This window comes from Apteryx rowi, unplaced genomic scaffold (assembly GCF_003343035.1).
Source record: "Apteryx rowi isolate R43461 unplaced genomic scaffold, aptRow1 scaffold_38, whole genome shotgun sequence".
NCBI lineage: Eukaryota > Metazoa > Chordata > Aves > Apterygiformes > Apterygidae > Apteryx > Apteryx rowi.
Window position 1 is genome coordinate 641684 of NW_020450307.1, and position 22619 is coordinate 664302.

Below are 22619 nucleotides of genomic sequence, written 5' to 3' on the forward strand. Positions count from 1 at the left end.
TTTAATAGCAATGTGACTATTTCTGAATGGCAGCAGTATATATTACATGCAGTGTGAGAGGGTTAAACAGGACAGCCTCAACTCTTTATAAACTTTTGCCCTCTGGATATGTACTCATTGGCTGCTGTACAAGACTTGAGCTGTATTACACGCCTTAACGATATGGTTCAACTGTCGGTCAGGCTTGGGGCCTGGCAATAGGCCAGACCGCAATCAATGGGACACAAACCTCCCCCTTTCAGATCATCACGAAAGCTCATATTATCTCCTTTTTGTCGTGCTGGTTAAATTTATGGAGCAGAACCCCGAAGCTGCATTCCTTGGCTTGGGCCGGCCCACGCGGGCCTCCCTTTGTTTGGTACTGTAAGCGAGGCGTGCTTTGGAGGATTGCAGGGTTGTTAGTTCAGGCACTGACTGTTTGCTCATGGCTGAAATGAAAAGAGTTCAGTGGAAGGGCAAAAGGACAGCACAAGTGTAAAACCCTATCCCAGCAGGCCCTGGGCTCCCACATACAGACTCTGGACTAGGACTGAACATAAAAACTTGCTGTTAGTGACAAAGGAAAAAAATCTGTCTAGTAACAGGTAAACAGGGTAAGCAGTACATTAGCACATTCCTTGTCAAAAGGTCAACTGCTTTCAAGTAAGCCTGTAATTACTACATAAATATGAACCTAAACTAATCTGGCTTGCCACACTCCATAGAAGCAGCATTAGTTATAAAGCAATGCTGTATCTTTTAATTTGAAAATAAAATCTTACCAGTGTAAACAGTATTACCTGTCCATCAGCATGTTTTAATAGTTCTACTATTTTAAAGATGTGGAGAAACTTCAGAAAACCTGATGCCATGATTTTTATGCTTAGCAGGAAGGCGTATGAAGTAATTCTTGTTACACAAAACTAGTACTACTGGAAATGCAGTATGTAGAAGAGAAAACAAGGCTTCACTTCATATATGGGAGGCATTTCCTACAGAAAGGTGTTTGGTTCAGAATGGAGAAAGTCCACCTTTAGATACTCTCTAGGCAGAGCCTAGTTACTGCAGCAATTAAAGGACGCTTCCCGATACAGGATATGAAATGAAGGATGTAAAGAAACCAGTAAAGTGATCCCAAGTCAAAAATCATCTGGAGTGGAAGTGAATGGAAGGACGACTGAAAGATGGTGTCCCAAACACATGCAACAGAAGTAAGTACAAGGGAAGCCACAAGGACTAAGAGTAGTGCTATGACATTGAGATAGCTATTTGTAAGGACTGTTTCACAGTACACACTTGCTCCTTATCATGGTCTGTCATTTGTCCTCTTACTGATTATGTGTATAATAGATACGCGTGTACTTGTTCTTCAGTACTGATAATCTATTTTTACCTTCTTCAGTGCAGGAAAGACTAGTAAAAATTACTTCCAAGAAAGTTGCCCTAGACCTACTGTACCAGATTTGACCCCTTTGGTAMAACAAACATATTTCTGGACATGAGGTCATAAAGCCACTGCACTGGTGAGCAGTCCATGCCTTTTGTGCTTTAAGTAAATAAATACTATATTGCTATTGCATTAACACCAGTTTAATCTTTTCTATTATTTTTATAAACTGAAAATACTAGTAACAAGGCCAAAAGTTACTTAACACCCCCCCACAAAACATGCATTACATGTTTTCAGTAATGGGGATCAAGTCTGGCTGGTTTAATGCAGTCTGATGATTTGTCCTGGTACATTTTAACAGAGATGTCTGTTTTGAATAACGCTTTTGCTCATTTCTGGTGTGTATATGTTTTTCACTTATCCCATCTAATTCTAAGCAACTAGATTTGTGAATGGAAATTGTGAATACTTCATTGCCTGATCTTCGTTGACTTTTTAGTTTGTTCTGCTGATGCTAACAGATGAATCTAGTTTTTCAGACCCTCTCCAGTACCATTCTGGGAGATATCCTTGCAAATGATTCACATCCTTGCAGACCAGTTAAATCTATAACTTTGTCTAATAATTTAAAACCAAGATAACTATGACATAGAATACACTGCAACAACAACATCACTTAGTGGAGAGCTTTCTAAATAAGGATCTAAAAAACGAATGCCAGACATACAGCAAACATACARTACAGCAAAGGTGTTTCCTTTTGGACTTCATGTCCAAAAGCATTTGCTGAAATATGAGATAACTAGGCAAAATATGCAGGCTCTAGAAATAGAAATATTTTCAAGAAAATGAGGTTTTCTCCCCTGTTTAAATGTGCACCTTTCTGTAAATATGTTTGTATCTAGATAGACTAAAATCATAAGGCAATTAATAGCTAAATACTGCGAGTGGGCACACTGTATTGGAATTTTATTTTGTGGGGTGAACGCAGTCCTCCTCTTAACTGCCACGTAAAGCGTAACTAGTGGAATAAATCCGTGGTAAATCCAGCAAGGGGTTTAAAAGCTCTTTTCAGCTTTTCAGAAGAGAGTTTGTAATTGCAGAAATTTCTGGTAGATAACAGGCCTATATGATGGTGCATTGATTTAACCCAACTAGAAAGCATGAGTTTCCAGACATCCAAATGTCTGCCTGTCCCCAAAGGAGTCAACTTTCACATCTTGAAAAGTATATAGCATTTGAAAGTGAGCTAGTGTAGCCGTGATGTCCGTTTTCACCTGCCTCCCTTCATATGAGGCTGCTCTAATGCAATATAATGCTTTTTCCTAACAAACTTAGTTTCACAACTGAAATGCTTTTTCATCCTTTAAAAACTGTTCTTTCAAATATAAGGTGACCTGCTTAAGGGACCTGGATAACTTAAGTCACTGAATGGATCTATCCAATTTTGTCAGAAATGATGCCACCCTAGCTTACTGCCCATACTGAAGCCGTCAAAGTACTTGCCACAAAATTTCTCAAGTAAACCTCAAGTTAGAAGTGGGTTTTGCAAGAATAAGACTCTGATCACCTGCTTAACGCAAGAAAGTTCAAAGCAAGTTCGTGTCCCTGCGCAACTTTTTCCAAACCAGTTATTGTACACAATGAAGCTTAATCCAGTTCCTGTTCTGATCCCAGCTACAGCAACCGTCTTTTGTTTAATGTGAAAACTATGCAAATTTTGCTTGATGCTGTACCATTCAGCCAAACACACTTGCCTCTAGCTGTAGCTTCTCAAAGCACTAGTAAATATTTTATTTTTTGCAGGGACTATCACAGCAAGAACTGTATTCATCTTTTTAAAACTATTTGTTGATAATAATGAATGGACATCTCAAGAAAGATGTAATTGCACATTTTATGCTCTACTGACTACTCAGCATTATTCAGTTATTTAATGTTTCCCTTTTCCACTCATCTGTCCTCCCCTCACAACATTCTGTTCTGGTGCTCCTGGCCATTTCTGCCCCTTACCCAGCAGTCTGTATTCAATCAGGGTATCGTTCTGCCCTCAAATGTCAAATTAAACACTAATATTACAGTAGAAAAATTTTCTTACCTATGAAATAGACACTCAGATTTACAGTTCAGTCCCTCAGAGTCTCTCTTAAAGTATCTCTTAGTGTTAACAGTAATGTACCAATGGTGAACACAGCAACAATAGAAAACCAAGCTACTGTTCAGTTTTAACAGTAGGAATACATTCTGGCATGGCACAGCAAAAGGTTTTAAACAAAAAGAAGTTACACAAGTCTTAACGAAAGCCTTAGCATTCAGTATTAGAATTTAGGGGGTCTAAAACCTCTTTGTTAGGTTGTAGACTGCACAAAAATGGAAATTAAATGCAAAAAGAAAGTGCTAATGAACAGCTTCAGCAACAACCTTTGCACCATATGAACACCCTTCAGACTGAAGGAGTGTCTTTTTAAAAACAGCAAAGGTCTTTGTTTTCAAGTTTGCCTATCTTGAATCCTGCTGCCTAAGTCTAGCTAGCAAGCTCCAGAGGCTAATCAGAAATAATATATCAACTCAAAGGTGCCTTACATTATGCATTAAATACTGCTTAACCCAAGCCAGTAACTGCTGATTTTTTCTAAAGCCTATTACTTAAAAATATTCATATACAGCAAATGTTAAAGTAATTGCATCTATATAATATTAATGAAGTATTATGTAGCTGCCATAGGTCCAAACCCTGTGATTTTATTCCCCCCAGTCAATCTGAGTAGTTAGGGCAAGTTCAAAAAAGGGGGACAGTCAACTGTAAAGACAACTAACTTCACAAATATTCCAAACATGAATGGTATCTACCAATGAAGAAAATTTTCTCCTGGAAAAAATTTATTCAGAATTAAAGCAAAGTATTTGCAGTAATGCATAAAGAGGTGTTATAGTTTGGTATATGACTGGAACCAACTTACGTCCATTTACACTCTCTAAAAAGGAAAGGGAGAGGGGTGTGTTAATGCAGAGTTTAGATTCTCCCATTAATCTGGACTTCTGCTGGGTGATAAGCAGTGAACAATGCTTTCATAGAATGAAATGTATTGTTTTGGAAATTACGTGAGATTTTTATACATGAGGCTCTAGGATTATAGAGCCTACAGTAAAATAGTATGAAGCAACTTGAATGTTTTAAAGGTTCTTTTTTTTTTTTTTTTTCTTCCTTTTTTTAAACTATATCCTGTGGATTGCAGAATCAGGAAAACTGCATGCATCAGGCCTATTTTCTTCAACCATGCATAGCTAATTCTGCTTTATTGTGAAAAACAGAGGCTGTGCTCCCCAAGTAATTATTCTTCAGCTCTTTGTCCTAGAGGGGGATGGCAAAGGGAACAAATTGCGAGATGTCAGTGTGTCAGTCGGGGGGGGGGGAGAAGAAAAAGCTGTTTTTTCCCTCGCTTCTTTCCAGTTACAGTATTGCAGCCAGTGTATTTCTCACACACGCAAATTTGTCTTAACTCTCCTGTCCTCTCTTTCTGGATCTCAGACAGAATAAAATGCAAAAGAAATTATTTATTGCTCTACAAACTATATTTGTATTTTTTTGAAATAGCAAGTCTTACAACTAAGGACTGACTTTTTAAGGATTAGTCATTGTGTGAGTAATAGAGATTCCAAAGCGTAGCGAAATGTGGGGCTGCGCTGCGCTCCATCTCCAGTTCTCATGGCTTTAGGCACTCTGGAAACCAGAGCAATCAAGATGCCTCTCCTGTTCAAGTTCCTTGCATAGGGCTCTACGAGGAAGTAAAGAAATGTTGAAAGGATTACACTGGCATCTGAAAATTCCTACCACTGTCAAGAACTGAGATCCCCTCAGGAAGTGAGATCATATCCATGGCAGACTATGGAGTCCTGTCTCAAAACTGCACTACTGTTCCACCAGTCAATCCTCTACATACGCATCTAATCTAAACCTTAACATTAATGGAAGTATCAGTTTGAGCTTTAAGAAAGAATTATGAAAACTGCACGACTACAGCATGTAATTGACACCTTTTAGCTTTAAAGGAAGAAAGCATAAATATGACATGAAATATTTACTAATTTATTCCCAGCTCTTCAGTACCACATCTGACCCAGTCATGTAAGTTTGGACAGAGACACCATTTTCTTTGTAGTAAACCCTCTAAGCCTTAAGTGTTTTTTTGGTTTTGTTTTACACCTTTTTAACAAAAAAGGATTAGTTTCTTGAAGTACAGCATGTGAGACTTCTGTTTTCAGGGGAGTGTAGTCCAGAAAAGTCTATACTGTTTCTGATCTGAGTCATCCTTTTGGAAAATAATTCTGAGTAAGGGGAAGAAAACACTTAATTCTTCTGGAAAGCTGAAAAAAAGAAAACTGCAGCCATAATTACAGGCGCTAAGTGTCTCTTGGCAGTAAGGAATCCTCTTTGAATAGATAAATGGAATAGAGAACTGTTTTCCAGTCACTCTTGAGGGTCTTCATTTGTTTAGAAATAATTTTAGGTCTTGGATGCTGGATTACTGTCTGTTTCTAGCTAATAAACTAGAATAGCTAAGAGGTGCATTTTCTGAGAAAATTCAGTTTAAGCTTTTGAGATAAAAGTATCCATACTGAAGAGGCACAGGTGCTGTTGTTTGATAAATGACTTCCACCACAAGAAAAAATCTATAATCATTTACAAACAAGCACAAGTAGACATATGAGGATTTGAACCTCTAAGAGAACTATAAAAAGTTACCAAGGATAAATTAAAACCTAATAGGAGGCAGATGAGACTGATAACACAATGATCAGCTAAACAGGGAGAAGTGTCTACTGAGGTGCTGCAAGATGTGTGGGCACAAAGCTAGGCTTGCTTTACTTCAAGGATCTGCTAAAAGCAGCATATAAAATTATATTTGCAGAGGACAACAACCAAGGCGTTTAAAACTCCAGTGAGGACACTGAAACACTATAGAACCTGCAGAGGTTAGAAATATGGCAGGAAATGAAACTGGATTCAACCTAAAAAATTGCAACCCAGTTCATCTTGGGAAAAATAATCCAGAACACAAATATTAAATGACAAGAAGCTGTTTGCAAAGCAGTAAAACAAAACAACAGCAACAAAAGTCTTAGGGGAAAATAAGCAAAAAACTGGATATCAGTTTGCAATGTGATATGGCAGTAAAACCAGCCAGCACAGTTTTGGATGACTTGAAGAGCACAGCTTGTCACAGAACAGGGAGATGATGGTCCCTTTTCACACAATGCTGATGGGAACTTACAGACTGGGGGATTTCAAAGTAGCGCAACAAAAGCAATGAGAATCTGGATGGACTCATGACAGAAAAATGTAAACCCATAAAAGCAAGCTTGACAGTGACTGAAGATGGGAGGTGGGGCTCACTGAGGAAAAGCAAGTGTCTACAGCCATCTAACAGGGTGCCACAGGAGCAAGAGGGACACGCTTGCACAAAAGGAAAACATCATTTGAGAAAGTAGTTCATAATAAAGGTCTGTTTTCCCATGGGGGGGGCAGGGGAAGGGGGGGAAAGAAAAAAAGGATATGAAGGAATGTCCAAGTCATTTACAGATTAGACAGATAAAGTAACATTTCCAGATTTATGCAATGCAATGAGTACTAGCTGATAAATRTATTCTCTGGCTTCTAGATAAATCTTGGAAAGGGCTTACCAAAAGAATAATGTCTGCTTTGCCAGAGTCTCATCACTGACATTGGTGTGAAGACCCTTGAAATCAGATCTGGACCAGGTCCAAGGACAAAGTTTGTGACATACATGGCGGTGTCCTGGTTCAGTACTAAGTGAGCAATATTTAATTTTACCTTCAAAACATGAAAACCTTGAGAATATACTCTTTGAAGTATATTAGTTGAGAAAGCCTACCACACGATTAATTGTCTTTTACAGGCACATTTTGTGTTTCTTCTACATTTTTTTATTTCTTCATTCCCAGCCCTACTAGTTAGGCTCCATGTTCCGAACACCAAGTTTGTGCTACCTCAGTGAGTCCCAACACAAATCAATAAATTTTAAAGCCAAAAGAGACTTATGTCCATGTAGCATGATCACTCGAGTAACACAGGCTACAGAATGTTACCCCACATTTTCCTATTAACATTCACTGGAATTAAATTAGAATGTGTCTTTTAGGAAAACCTACAATTTCAATTAAAATTCCCCATCTCTTGGAAAACCGTTCCAATGGCTAAAATCAAGTGTCTTAATTTCCATGTCCCCCCCCCCCCAGTCAACTTCAACCACATAATAAGAGAATTCCAAAGGGCCTATAATTTATGATTATGTATCATGCCATTTAAAGGCAGCTGAAATTAACTGGTTGACTCAACTTTGCACCAATATCTGAGACTTGCTTATATACTGTCAGTCTCAAAATAAGGTTGAGAGGGCTGTTACCATGTTTATTGACTTGCAGTGTTCAGTTGTTCAGAACTGCACTTGAGATCAGTTAATGCCATAAACTTATTTTCATCAGGCTTGGCTGTTTTTGTATCCTTAGTTTGGAAGAGTCTACATGGCCCAGCATACTTAAACAGAAAATTCAACCTGAGCCAGCAACTTCGGTTTGGAACACTATTTTATTTTGATTCCAAACCACACATATTTGAACAGTTAACAAATGCGACAGGGGGATATTGGTACACAGCAGTCAAAAAAACGTCCAAATGCTTTGTTGTTCTTTTTTTTAAGCCCCTAAAAGAATAATTTGGTTGATAGATTATATAAGCATATTAAAAAAAAAAGTATCAAAACAAAACATGGGTGCAGGATTGCTTAAAGATTTTTTTCCCCACATTATCTAAGTATTCTCAAGTATATTTGTCTTCTGATTAAAAATAAGCTTAATCAGATTTTGTAAACTGGAAAAGCAACATAACTCCCCTCCACATAGCCCTCAACCCTTCAAAACACACACAAAAGTTTTCCAAATTAGTAAGTGAGAAGGGTTTTTCTTTTCGATTTTTCCTTGTTGATGGATCAGAGCCTTTTCACAGAACACTGGCCATAAAATAAAGCTTCTATGTAATGCTTATATTTGTGAAAAGTGCATAAAGATGAAAATCATTTCACAATATTGTCCTATGATAATAGTATTTCAGAATTCAGTGGAAGCTCAAATGTGGTTCAGCTCAGCTGTCCTAATCTCATCTCTTAATTGTCAGCTAACAAGTTCAAGGGAATTGTGTTGCAGAGGCACGCAAGCTACAGATAAGGTTCCTGTGGTCTCCCCTTCCCAGCTGCTGTCTAGTTTCACAGCTGTTGATAACATCACTGCTGCATATAGGCTTGTATCTCATTAATGTAAGTATTTCAAAACATGAATTTTAAGTATATGTGCATCTTGAAACACACTAATAACACAGCTCAACTCATGCAACAACTAACAGAGTATAGCCAGGTGTTCTGTCCTCCCCATCCCTGTTAAGGGAAAAAAAAAAATCTGCACAGTTGCAGAATTAAGACATATGCAAGCAAAATAATAAATCTGTTTCTTGGGGATGCACTATTGCAGTTCTAGTATAATTTTGTGTAACCATATTTACTTACCAAATTGTAACCCTTGACCTCTTCGTTTTGCAAATCAGCTAAGTACCAAATAACATGAGACATATATATGCAAACACTTCTATTTTCACAGCAAAGTACATCTAGGTTCATTCCTGGAAGTTTCCTGCACCTCACTCACACTTCATCAAGCTTATTGTTCCTTACTAAAACACTGATGGTAGACGTCTCAGGATTCCAAGCGTGGCATAATAAAACACAGGAAATGGAAAAGCCAAATGGGAAGACAAAATAACCAGAAACCCCAATGCTTTGCAAACATTTTCCTTTAAGCTCTCTGGAAATAAAATATACTTACGATTGTTTTTCCCACTCCTTTAGCACACAGGATCTTGCGTACAATAGCAGGACTTCTTGACACACATAGTACCATCATATAAAGTGATTTCCTCTTGGCCACAAAGAGTAGGAGAGTCTTCTCTCAGAGTAGCCTTCTTAGAGTTTATGCTCTTTCTCCCACATTCACGGTCAGTACTAATGAATATTCATTTACTTTAAACAATCATCATTTTGTAGAGACCACATTGTGCTAGTTACCGAACACAGGAAGGAAGCCAAAGCATCTGTCCAGATGTGCTGACACTTAGCATCCGTATACGTAAGAGGAAAAAGATGAGCACATGCACAAAAGGCATACATTCACACTTTTTGTAAATGAGAACTACCGTAACAAAAGGAAAATTAGAAGGTAATGACACTATATTGACTCCAGAATTCTTCAAACTTCCAAAGAATTGCTTTCCTACACAGTTAAATGGATGCTGGGGGTAGAACAGGGAAAAAACCCTTTCATTTCAACTCTGCATGAGGATTCCAAGGTGAAATTTAATCTTATTATAAATAGGCTTTTTATTTTTAAGAATTTCCTTTAATCTGATTCAGTAGTTTAAAATTTCCTATCTTACAGCTTTTCTGTGCCAATTTCACCAATATTAGCTTACCAACAAATGCTATGTTTTAAAGAAAAAGCAGATTGAATAAAATGGGACACATCACTAATAGTACACAGTAAATTTAATTAATTACAGTTCCCTTGGGCCAAGAAAGATAATCAGATTGGAAATTGCAACAGGTATTGCAGTATGCATTTTAAATATATTATTGATTGCAAACATGAACTGCTCACTGACCTGGGGCCACTTAGACTTGCAGTGTCTCTCACTGCCTGTGCCGTTTCTGACGCAAAATCCAAAGCTCCAGCCACTGGTTTGGTTACTGTGCCAACCAGCCCTTTCCCAAGGCCTGAAATGAAACCACTGACACCTCCTTCAGTTTTCACACCTTCAACTGTTGAAGTTATCACACTTGTCAATCCTCCAATGATACCTAGCAGAGACAAGAACAGCAAACAGGCCAAAAGTATTGCCTCTAAAAATAAAGCAAAATACAGACTCTTGCTACAGTTGATACTTTCTGCCTAAATGATTTACTTTCAAACTTGACCGAGATGCATTGTGCATTTAAAGTAATACAAAAACTATTTCAAAACTGATTGTATTAGCTCGTAATTTTATACTGTGTATGTGTAAGCATCTATAAATTTTTTTAATTTTTACCTACATAATATTTACATGCATACACACACATAATGACATCCCACAGAACAAGTTTTAATCAATTATTTAACGCATGTATTATTTTATATTTCTGTACTATTTTATGTCCAAGCTTTATTTATATAAACAATTCTCATCTGTTTCTGAAACAGTTACTTACAATGGGACAAAATCCTATTACCACAAAGGCCTATACGGTTTGAGATAGAAAATGAAAAACTGCATTTCTTCACCAGAAAAAGTAAACTATTTTGAACTGGCATTATGTGATTTTACCTGTGACATAGTCAGCAAACCTTTATATTGAACACCAGCGCCGCTGAGAATCCGAGTGCTCAGATGAAATGAAGAACCTACTGAGGCTTCAAAAGACTCGGAACAGTTCATAATAACCTGAGGATGTGCTTTAAAAATGTCCTGTCTCCATGATCAGAATTTCATGATTTGTGGTGAACTGGCTTAAATGCCCCACTTAAAAATGCTTACCACCATCTGATCCTTTAGCTTTCCTGTAGGTGGGCACTCTCTTAAAGTCTATGATTAAAGTACAGACCAGGCAGAATCTAACTTGCAAATTTGAGAAGCACATGGCTCAGAGTGTTTAAATTGCTTCTCTTGAGTAACTATAGCTTATTGTTAATGCCTGCATTTAAACAGACAGGTTTTAACAGTTATTTGCCTCTTTGAAAACCCCCCCCACAGACTTAAGACTAGAACAATCTTGCTAATTAATGGATATAATGGCACAGTGAAATACTTTTAATTGACTCTTCAGTAAACACTGATATATTTCAGATTTCATGTATTTCTACCAACATAATTTATACCAGACTTTACAACATACTGGTATGAGACAGACCTGGTTTAAAGAGACCTCTCTCATGATCCACTTAAATCTCCCCATGGACTCTTCATGACAGGACTGTTATGCCTCCATTATACCTTTACCATTAGAATTAAATATGAAAGGGGCCAAAGGACTGAACCAGTGTCTCTGAAGTGAGTCATCTTCATCACAAAAGCAATACCAGTGTGACTCTGGAGATAGAGCTGAGCCATTTCTCCGGTATAATAGGCTTTCTGCTCATCACAGAAAAGATTACATTTTGGTGAAACTAAGACTTAACCTTTATACAAGCTGCAACAGATGCACTAAAAGAATGACTTTTAAACAAACAGAGCCAAGATGATGCAAAATGTAAATATTTGATTTAAACTTGGCTTGTATTGATTCAACTTACTTCAGCAGATAAATCATGAACTAAATGGATGTGAAATTCTGGCCAAATTAAGACTAGTCTGCTGTCTTTTACACAAATTCATTATCTTAACTTTCAGTAGACTTAAAGAAAAAAAACACAGAACAAAAGAATGGTGAAATGCTACTTTAAACTGCTGTTCTAATTCTTAGGAAACTCAGGTTTGGGGAACTGAAAGCAAGCATGGGAAAATTACAGTCCAACCACAATCATTTGCATTTTAACATTTGGCACTCAAATAATACAAAATGTAATGCCCTGTTCTTTTTAATCTGCTCATTACTAAGAGATAAAGGGGATAAAATTACAGTTGAGGTTACCATGTGCAAGTCCATGGATTCCAGCAACAAGATGTTCTCCACTAGTTGCAGCATGATATCGAATGTATTCTCGTTCGGTTTGATGTCTGTTATCCATTGTCTTTCCTAAACCATCCGATAAGGTCCCAGCAAACTATAAGAGAGCAACTTTTTCTATTATTAAAAGAACAAAAGGTGTTTCTCTTATATAGGTTTATTGAAGAAAATTCTTGGGTTTTAGCTGTGAAATACAAATTTATACAACTCATTTTGTCACACATACACAATCACTCCAGTTCTTTTGCCATGAAGAAAGCGCCAAACAATTACTGTAACCTGTACTTTCAACTGTTGCAACTTAAAGACCTAAGATGACAGTCGAAATCCCATTAGGTGCCCAACTACAGTGGTCAAGGCAAAATATACAAAGTCTGTCAAATCCAATTAACTAGTCTGTGAAAAATGCACCAAAAGAAGTAAAGTGCCAGTGACCCAACTATAACCTCTCGGAAAACTCAAACGAATGCTATTTAGATACAAAGCTTTTCTTCTGCAGAGATATGTGAAAAGCTTCAAGGCAAATATTCTTGTCATGAGACCAAAACATTTGCAAAAGTTATATTCATTTCAGTAACACAATGTAGAAGTGGCTCTATTGTGAAAAGAGCTGGTGGGGAGCCACGTCATGTCTGTTGCAACACACGGGATGACCACTGAGGATGGTTGTGCTGACAGTGTCCACAGGTGCTATACAGTGTAAAACAAAGATCTAAGGAGAATCTTAAATTTGTGTGACACATTTTTAACCTTTATGCCTAACTTTAACGGTATAGTGCAATATTTGAGACAAATTAGATTAAAAAAAAAGTATAAATCCAAGCAGTATTTGTTGTGAGAACTCTTAACCATTACTGAATATCAGTCAATAAAAGGGCACCAAATAAGAATGATCTGTTCTGATCTATTGACCTACATTTTGACATAATCAGATACAAAAGAAATCCTGGAGTGCAGGCAAGAAAGGGTGACAAAAAAACATGGAATCTTACCTCATATTCAGGATATTATTAAAGGAATGGATTCCTAGCAGGTGTTTTCCTATAACCACCTCCAAATATTAGCTATTTTTGGTTGTGCAGTGTTCATCTTCTGTACCTCCCCTAACTAGCATCAACATTCTTACAGTCTTCTCCTTTCAATAAATAAATGTACTTAATTTTTAAGGGAGAGAGATTTTAATGGCCTGTTATGTCTTACACTAGGGTTGGGGAGCGTACCAGGTACCACAAGAGTATCAAAGATCTAGATGGCTTCAGTAACAGGTGAAATCACTATGGTCGTGCACTAGCATACCTCCCCTATGACAAGTACTTCATTCTTTAAGAACTGTGTTTGGACATTGCCCTTTCCATCCCTCAGCTTAGCTTTGTTGCAAATACTGTCTCTTCTGCATCCGTATATGTAAAAAACAAAAAACAAACAACAAAACAACAAAAAAAGATTAAGTTATACACACACAAAGACAACTAAAATCTAGTTTGTAATCCCAATTCTAATATATGATTAAAAAAATGAAACACACAAGTAGTTATTTTATGTGCTTGATGCAATGACCAAGCCTCCCTCCTGTCATCCTGTTCAAGGCTGGGAGTGGGGTTTTGCTACTGACATGATTCCTAGTTTTAGATACTTGCCAGCTCAGAAAGACAAACTAGTCCAATAGCTCCAATTATCTCAAGAAGTAGGCTTTAACCACATGAATGAAAATTAAATCCCATGACCCTTCCTGTGACTTGATCACACGGACACAAAACAGAGCATACAGATCACTGACTGAATTACTTCTGACCTCTTTGTGAACTTAATGTAGATGTTATTTTTAATTAGCCTAGAAATACAAACTGACCTGAAACTATCTTATAACCATGTTTGGGCTTGGATTTTTTTTGGGGGGGTGGGGGGTTGGGGGGGAAGGAGGGACAGGAGATAAATAGTTTGCTTTAGGAGGATTAGAGGAGTTGCTATAAAAATCAAAAGGTTCTACAAGCCCTAAAATTCAAACCACATTAAGGAATTTGTCAAGCCTAGAAAATGATTTTCAAGAACCCTTTTTGAAAATTATATCAGTGCATATCAGACCACCGCTGGCAAGAATAAAACAACTTATTATTATTGATGAAAACTGGTAAACTCTAACAGCTTTTTTTTTTTTTTGCCTAAATTGGTCAAATCCACTATTCCAGCTTTCCTTGAGTTCTTCTCTCAGATTTTCTTTCCTCTGTGAAAAAGAACCTGACCTCTTATAGTCAATAACAATTCTGTTTTAATGTACAGAAATAATTATTTTCTTAGTAAAGGACAAAAAGAAGAAAAAAATCATAAGTACACAAATTAAAAAGCTCATCTTGTCATCACATGGTATATTTCATAGTCTCCATGAAGTGTAAAAAAAGGCAAGGTTAAACGGGGATATTTTTGTTCATGTTACTTAGAAAATAACACCAAAATTCCAGCTGTAAATAGAACAATTTAAAGATTCTAATGGACCATGAAATGTTTCTGTTTCACCCTGAGTCAGGTGACACAATCTAAACTAAACATGAGTTTAATTACAAAACATGAACTTCACATTGCATTACTTTTTGACAAAAATAAGTAAATAAATTGGTGTTTGTTTTCTGGCCTTATTTAACAAAGGCTAAAGCCAAACTTTTGCAGCCAGCTCTATCATTTATACAGGAAGCAATGGAACACAAGCGCACTGCATCATTTCTGAACATTTTCCAGCTGGAGGCCATAGCAGAACTTTACATTCTGCATCTCAGAGCAGGAAATGTGGTCAAGTTTGCTAATTAGAAATAAAACAACAGTGAAGATAAAATAATTGAGATATTTACAGGCATTAGCAAGTCACCTTAAGGTCTGCAGAACAAGCAAACAACTTGCCATCTTCTGCTGTGAAGTAGAGACTCAATTTGCAGTAAAGGTTCAGACTATAGTGTAGGCATTATCCTGATTCATAATCAGAACCAGACCTACATAATTAAACACTATAGCCTACATTTCTCAATTATCCAATATAGGTAATGCATCATGAGTGAAATAACTCCTGGGCATCAGAAATGTTTAATTATCCTTTTCTATGCACCTCAGATACTTTCCCTGAAAGGGTTTTGAAGTCCGTTTCAGCAAACAGGATTGTATCTACCTAAATAAGGAAGAAGAAGGTTTCTAAAATAACAGAACACCCTATGCCCCATCTGTGCAGACTAAAATCAACATATTATGAAAAACAGTTTTAAAGTTACTCAACAGTTGCAAGTTTTTTCAGGATCAGAAACTTGAATAAACATCAGAAATCTAAGCAGCTTAAGCTCAGTTTAAACACCCAGTTAAACAGTAACTTGTAAAGGAAAGGAGACTTGGAACAAGTTAATGCACAAAAACAGATTTGCCCCTTTTCAAATATCACACCTCCTTTGAAAAGTGCAATATTAGATATTAAGACCTTTCAGTTGTAAAGAAGTAGTTACAATATAATGGTGGGTTGCTGAACTGTTAACTCAGTCATGTGAGTTTTCCAAAGGGTATCCAGATTTAAAAAAATGGTGGCAACAAAAGTGCGACACACCCTTGTCTCCCTTGGCTTTTGTTAATAAAGTGAGAAGTGATAACTTCAATGCCTAATTAAGACCATTTAAATGCCAACCTTACTAAATACAACAATCTATGGAATAAACATGCAACTAATCAAAGCRCTTTGAAAGCGAGTCCCTTCCTTTCTATCCTAATTTTCATAATGACTTGTCTAGTTGTTTATCAAAAAGCAAATTAGGAGCTTGATCTTTTACCTTGATTTTTTCTTCCTTTTAGTTATCCTTTTCCTTAAAGCAAAATTGCAACAAGGTACGTCAGTGTTAGCTAGGATGGGTACCTGCTTCCTAGTAACAGGTATCAGAAGTGTCACTGAGTGTAGCAGTACATGCAAGGAGGCAGTTTATTTTACCCCAGCRTTTCCAAATGAAGTAAAGTATGAGTCATCCAGACTACTAATTAAAAGTTTTGCCATTTCAGGGACTAGAAATATTTCAACTTACGAAGAATATGCATTGTTTCATGCTTTGCCTTATGCATTCTGCCTGGACAGAAAAAGGACCACCTCTGCAGAAGAGCTCCAGTGATCTTAGCATTCTTCCACTTTCGTTCATAGACATTTTCTTTTCCTCTTTGACTCTTTTTATCCCCCAGGAAATGCTACTTTCCAGATTTCCCCACTATGGAGGGGGGCTGACCTTTTCTCCCTAGTCTACATTCTACAGACACTTGATTCCTGGTTTGCATCCCACACCAGTTCATATGCGATGCGAAGCTATCAACTGGAAGTCATGGAACTATGCTGGTAACATTGCGAGCAGAAGATACGCCCCACCACACGTTGTTAACTCAAGCCCGTATAGTCTACCATAAACTGATTCTCCTGGGGAGGGTGTAATAAAATGATGTTCACATTTCCCTCTAACTCCATTCCAGGACATTATGCTATTGTGAGCATTATCTTTGGAAGAAGATGTAAACCACTCTCAGTGCTTCACGATTACTGGAAGTTTTTATTACACTTCTGTACGCCAGGGGCATGCTGGCCATTCTGTCGCAACCAAGCTATACCCGGCGTACCCGAGCTTCCTCTGGAGACTCAAGGAAACAGGCTGTTCATCATTTCTTGTTCCACATTTACACAGTGTCACTGACTGATATTAACCACCTACCACGATCTGCAAAAGTGACTGAAATAATACCTGTGTATAAAACCAATCTATTCTTGATTTTTTTTAAATGAAAGGCACAACACTTAAGATAGTTATGCCACAAAAACTTGTAACACAGACTATGCATCCTTAGCTGTTTTAAGTAATAGAAGAAAGAAAAGAAAAGAAAACATACAGTGTTTTGTGAATCAAAGYGTATGCCAAATAATAAGGCTTATGTGGTGCAAGAAGAATTCAAAGCAAATGAAAATTGAGTTAGTTCTCGACTGTGTACTGCATGTTCCCTCTGAGCCAGATGCATGAAGCACACAGCATGGGAATGAGTTTAAGTAATCTTTTAAAGTCTTTTTAAGCTCTTGGCACTGCCTGGTTCACTAAGGACATCCCAAAAGGACAAATACTCAATTATGACTTTAGTCCAAACGTCCCACTGTAACTCTAGCACCAGAGAACTGTTCATTTTTAAATATTATTGATTGAGCAAAGTAGAACATTCCAAGATGGAATTTTAAGGGAGAAAGTAATTAGATTAAATAGAGGTCACTTACAACTTTTGTGTAAACCTCACAGCCAACTGCATTTAAAATAGAAAGCAGAAGGTTTACTCAGTTTTTACTTCTGCTTTGCAGATTTCCTTTAAAAAAAAATACTTTGTTAAACTCCATGCAACTCTCACCACCAAGCACCAGCTTTCAGAAAGCCCTCAACACCACACCTTGGCGATGGCTCCTACTTTTTCCTCCATAATAAAAGCTGATTCTCGGGACCAAAGCACATAAGCATGTTATTTCAGCAGTGGAGAAAGGAGTATTTCAAATTTATTTAATTTGGAAAGCCTAATGTAAACTGTGAATTATGTAATCTCCATTTCTCACACACACTCTTACATTTTCCAAAACAGGAAAATCCCTAGGCATGATGATTAAAAGTCATTCCTCAGTTTCAACAATAACTCCCCTAAATACCCTTAAGTGTCCACGTGAAAAACAAGAGCTGCTTACTACAGGAAACAAAAGCTGTATGAGTAGTTAACAGACAGAGAAACAACAGCGATAATCAGATTTCCGAACTAGAGTTTCTGTCAAATGACACTTCCTTACAGCCCTAAGCAGGAACAGCGATTTTGGAACTTCATTTTTCTCTCCTCTGCTACTTTGACATTCACTTCCTGTCTGATGCACTACTGACAGAAGCAATCTGTATCACAGCACAGACTGTTTGAAAGGAATAAATATCTCACAAATCAGTGTATACTGTGAACCTAACAGTACAATGCTAAAAAAATAAATAAATAAATAAATAAAAAGTAAATAGTAGCTGGTAAATTTTGAAAAACCTACAAAGTATGTATTCTTAAGCTTATATATTACAAAATTTGTCATGTTTTTACAAAGAAAACTATTTAAAGTTCTACGTCTCATAAGCTGCTTTCATAACATGGAGCTATATTCATTCTGATAATGTATAAATATTATTTGACATTTTATTTTAAATATACATATCACATATATAAAACAGTTATCTTATATAAAACACATCTATAAATTATATAATGAACTCAAAGAAATGAATAGCACTAGAAACCAGAGGGTGCTTTCTTTTGAGTTGTGTTTTGGGGTTTGGGGGGGGTGGGTGTTGGTTTGTTTTGTTTTTAACAAGGGTATTTTCTCCTCATCCACACCATCCCTTTTGAATAGAAGTTGTGGAAGTACTGATTAAATACAGTGGACTATGCATAAATGTTTAACATGTGTCTAAGTTTAGTCCCTTGCATTTTTTTGCTTTCTAGAAATATCATTATAATGATATTTATTTCCTACTCCTCTCGTTATATATATTTCAGCAGTACATCTAGACCAGTAGTATGATTGCGATACGGACCTTGCACTGTCTTCTGACAGCAAGATACAGCAGGTCAAAACTAAGCAGCCTTTATTTTGCAGTGGAGGCAAAAAAAGTCCGTGCTGTGTACAAGTTATAGGCTAAGCAGACGTACATACACACTGCCAGAATTTGTTACGGCAGAGAAACTCTATTTCAGAGCAGCAAGCCATCCTCAAATCTTGGTGTTACTCCCTTGAAAGGGTAAGAAAAAGAAAAAAAAAAAATCTTAACAGTATTATTGGGTAGATGCAGTGGGACAGTTAAAGGCTGCCTAGTAAGTTCTTCAGCCCAAGTTTATTTCATTCGATTGTGCTTTTATTGTGATGTCTCAAGATTGATGGTTAATGCATTTCTGTGACTTATCATAAAAATCTCTTCTCAGGCAGCTTCTTTACTAATCAGATGCACATTTAATTTTCTTTACATGTGCATTGCTATGAAATGGAAGGTACAAACAGTACACATCTAGTTTTACAAAACAGGCCTCAGCAACCAGAAAGGCAACACAGCTTCCTCCTTTTAAATCCCTGTTTGGTCAACCATGCACTATATTAAGACTAAAAAAATGAAATGTTTTAAGTATTTGAAAAGGTTTTAGCTTTTTCTTTCTCATATTTAAAACTTGGCTATTTAAAGTTGTTCCCCAAAATACTTTAACCATGTCTTTTGTCAACCTCTAAAAAGAAATCATAATTACTCAGAGGTTCAGGCAGAAAAGTTTCTGAATTCATTTAATCTATGTTACATACTTTTAACATTTTCCTTCACATGCTAACACATACCCAGGTTAATTGTTAAAAACCATCCTCAACACAGAGGACTCTTCAGGCCAAGCCAAAAAGCATTTACAATCAAGTCATAATTCTCCAAAAAGAAATGTATAATGGAACTATGACCGGAACCGATGCGGCCTTAATTTAGAAAATACTAAATCTACAAAAATGCTATCATCAGCTTCCRATTTTAAGAGATATATAAACTTTGACCTCTCTAAATTACTGACAACCAAGAGGAGGCAACCACTTTTCCCACTGAAGAAACATATGTTTCTTGAGATGCTGTGCGGCAATTCTCCACCCCGTTTATGTCATATAACCGAAGTAAAGGAGCTTTAATTAGCTCGCATCCCATCGTTAACTAAGCTTCCTAATGGATGCTGACAACGGCATGTTGGCTGCGTAATCCGTGAAGTCCCCCGATGAGCCGCCTGTATGGATGCCCCATTAGCTGGGTGTCCCGGGGGAGCCCCTGCTGTTTTTATCCCCACGGCTGCCCGCTGCCTTGGGCAGCTTCCCTCAAGGACCTCCTGCGGGGCTGCACCAGCAGGTGCCCGCTGGCAGGCGTTTTGGGTTACAGGGCTGAATGAGTGATCCCTGCAGGAACTACCGGCTGTTTTCACATACACAGAAGGCAGTCAAAAGTCCACAGCATGAACTTGGAATGACCCCAATTGCAGAGTCACTGGCGGGTTCATCTGGAGGACAACTGTGCTTTATTAAACAACTAATACTCTTAACAGATAATTCCAGCACCAGCACCACCACCCCCTGCCCCAGCTTTAACTCTTGCAAATCTTTAAGGTCTTTTTGTTTGTTTATTTCTGGGAGTGGAATTATTTGTGCTGTTACACACACAAGGCCCCCCCCCCCACAAAAAAAAATAATCCAGCTTTATATACTGAAAACACGAGAAGAAATTGAAGGGATCTAGTCCAGTTCCTTGAGGTAACACATAGCAACAACATATTTGGACCTTGTCAGATTAAGTTTGCTTTTTAACAACATCTTTACCCTCTGTTGATACTGTATACATATACAGCAGCTTCAATTTAATTTTCAGTGTTTATGTCGTTTGCTTACCTAGGGTGCTTCCTCCCACACGGCCAGTCTCACCTGCTCCTTCTAAGCAGTTTCATCGTCTCTGGCTGTCAGCTATGACCAAGCTTGGGATGCACAAGTGCAGTCCATTTAAGAACCCAGAGGCTTTCTGTATCGCTTTAGATTTCAGAAGGAAACCCAGTGCTAACATTAATCCAGCCTACCATCATTTGTGCAGCGTACACAGCTAACAATTCTTCAAAGGATGCCTTGTTCAGACCTGTGAAACTGCTGCCAATCATTTCACCTATTGTTACAGCTTCAGAAGATATCCTAGCCATCTCCTACGGACACACGAGTGATGTCTTCCCTCCCTTGGGATACACAGCCAAGGAACTGCAAGTTCAGATTTGCACTATTTAACATAGTTTTATATATGCTTCCTCTTCAAATAAACAGTAGGGAGACACAGTCAGACTGCTGTGTAAAGACTAAAATCAGCTAATCTTAAACCCACTCCCCATTTCTGCTACTTCAGATTTTAAATACAACATACAGGATACATGCCCCTGTTTGCTTCATGACAAGCTAGCCATTTAAAACCTGTAGGTTAAGGTCAAATTTTATGTCATCTACATGGTTAAAAAAAAGGTTTATTTCTAATTTCACGTTTTGTGCTTTTGACAACATTTTGCATAGCACATTTTAAATTCTTCTTTGTTCGCTTCATTCCCCAGTGTGTTCAACCATTTCACCACATGCCACAAATTAACAGGAGGAAGGAGAAGATAAACATCATACTTCAAAATTCTTAGAGATCATCCTTTACCTTTCTCTTATCTCAAAATCTCTTTCAAAGATACCGATCACAGATACCAGATGTTCTGTATATAAGAAGAGGTGCCACTTCCATGGTTTCTGCTTGTCACTGTAATTGGCCATAAGGTTTGCTGTCTTTTACGCTGTTAGGAAGTGGGTAAATGGCCTCATCTACAACGTTCCTCCCAGTACTGAAAATTTCTGCCCAGCAATTTCGATTACTTTCTGTCACACACTCCTGTAAGCTACACATTTCCATGTAAATTCTCACTGCTCAGCCCTTGCAAGCGTACTGCTAGAGTCTCTGAATGAAAGGCAAGTTAAACTGAAGATGATCTGCAGTGCCACCTGGACGCCTTACCTGAACATGCCGCAACAGCCCCGAAACAATAGTGGGGGGGACACGAGGAGAGAAATCTTAATCAAGTGCACCATAACAAAGAACGACAGCATTATCAAAAAGCAAGAAAACATATGGAAAGCTATGTTTACATTGAACTGTATAAATCACGTTAACTTCTAGGAATAGGAAAAGCTACTTAGAGCAATTGCTGCTGAATCCCACGACCTCAATTGCTCAGACTACTCTGGTGAAGGACAACCATGAACAACACAGAACCCAAACTCAAATCCATAAAGCTGCCCAGAAAGAATTTCAGCCTTCCTCATTTTTATCTAGTATGAGTCTTTGCCAGTAATCATATACATTCTGCTGTTAGCACTTAATTAGGAGAACAGGGAGTCAAGAAAAAATTATGAAGGCCTAAAATTGTAGGAAACTCAGAAACTAACTGCAATCATGATGTTTCTACGTTATCAGTTGAATATTTAACACACATTTGAGGAAAACTACAGTGTGTGCTTCTTTCTTAGACTTCATCTATGAAGGCTTTGCTAAGAAATTCCCATCACCAACAGGTGATTTTTGTTTCAGCTGTTTGCACTGCATTTTTAGCTGATATTCCTAGGAATAAACCTTGATTTGCCCTTTTTTATATTTAAAAAAAAAAAAAAGCCCAACTTTCTCCACACTCTGACACTACATACAACTTGGTATATTTTAAGGTAGCATTTACTACCCTTTAAAAAGGCTGGGCACACCTATGATGCTATAAACACATTTTAAATACAAAATTTGGAGTTTTGGCAGTACCTCTGGCTCAAACAAGGTATCTCAAGCAGTACAGTTACACTGCACTGCACTTCCACTCTCAAAAAGAACTATGTTTCAGATAAAAAACAAAGAAGTTCTAAC

At 37.5% G+C, this 22619-nt stretch overlaps 1 protein-coding gene across 10 annotated transcripts in view; it reads right to left on the reverse strand.

Annotated features, from left to right (window-relative positions):
* VPS13D (vacuolar protein sorting 13 homolog D) overlaps positions 1-22619 on the reverse strand; it is a 119011-nt gene that overhangs the window by 16286 nt on the left and 80106 nt on the right. For 8 of the 10 annotated variants that reach the window (XR_003254877.1, XM_026074096.1, XM_026074098.1 and 5 more), the window contains 2 exons: positions 12100-12232; positions 10095-10290 (listed from right to left, as the gene is read on the reverse strand). Coding sequence is in view for 7 of the 10 variants with exons in the window: in XM_026074096.1 (XP_025929881.1) it covers positions 10095-10290; positions 12100-12232 (329 nt within the window). In the remaining 3 variants the exon portion in view is untranslated. Of the gene's footprint in view, positions 1-9262; positions 9547-10094; positions 10291-12099; positions 12233-22619 lie in introns of all 10 variants that reach the window. The other 2 variants (XR_003254875.1, XR_003254876.1) reach the window with 1 other exon arrangement.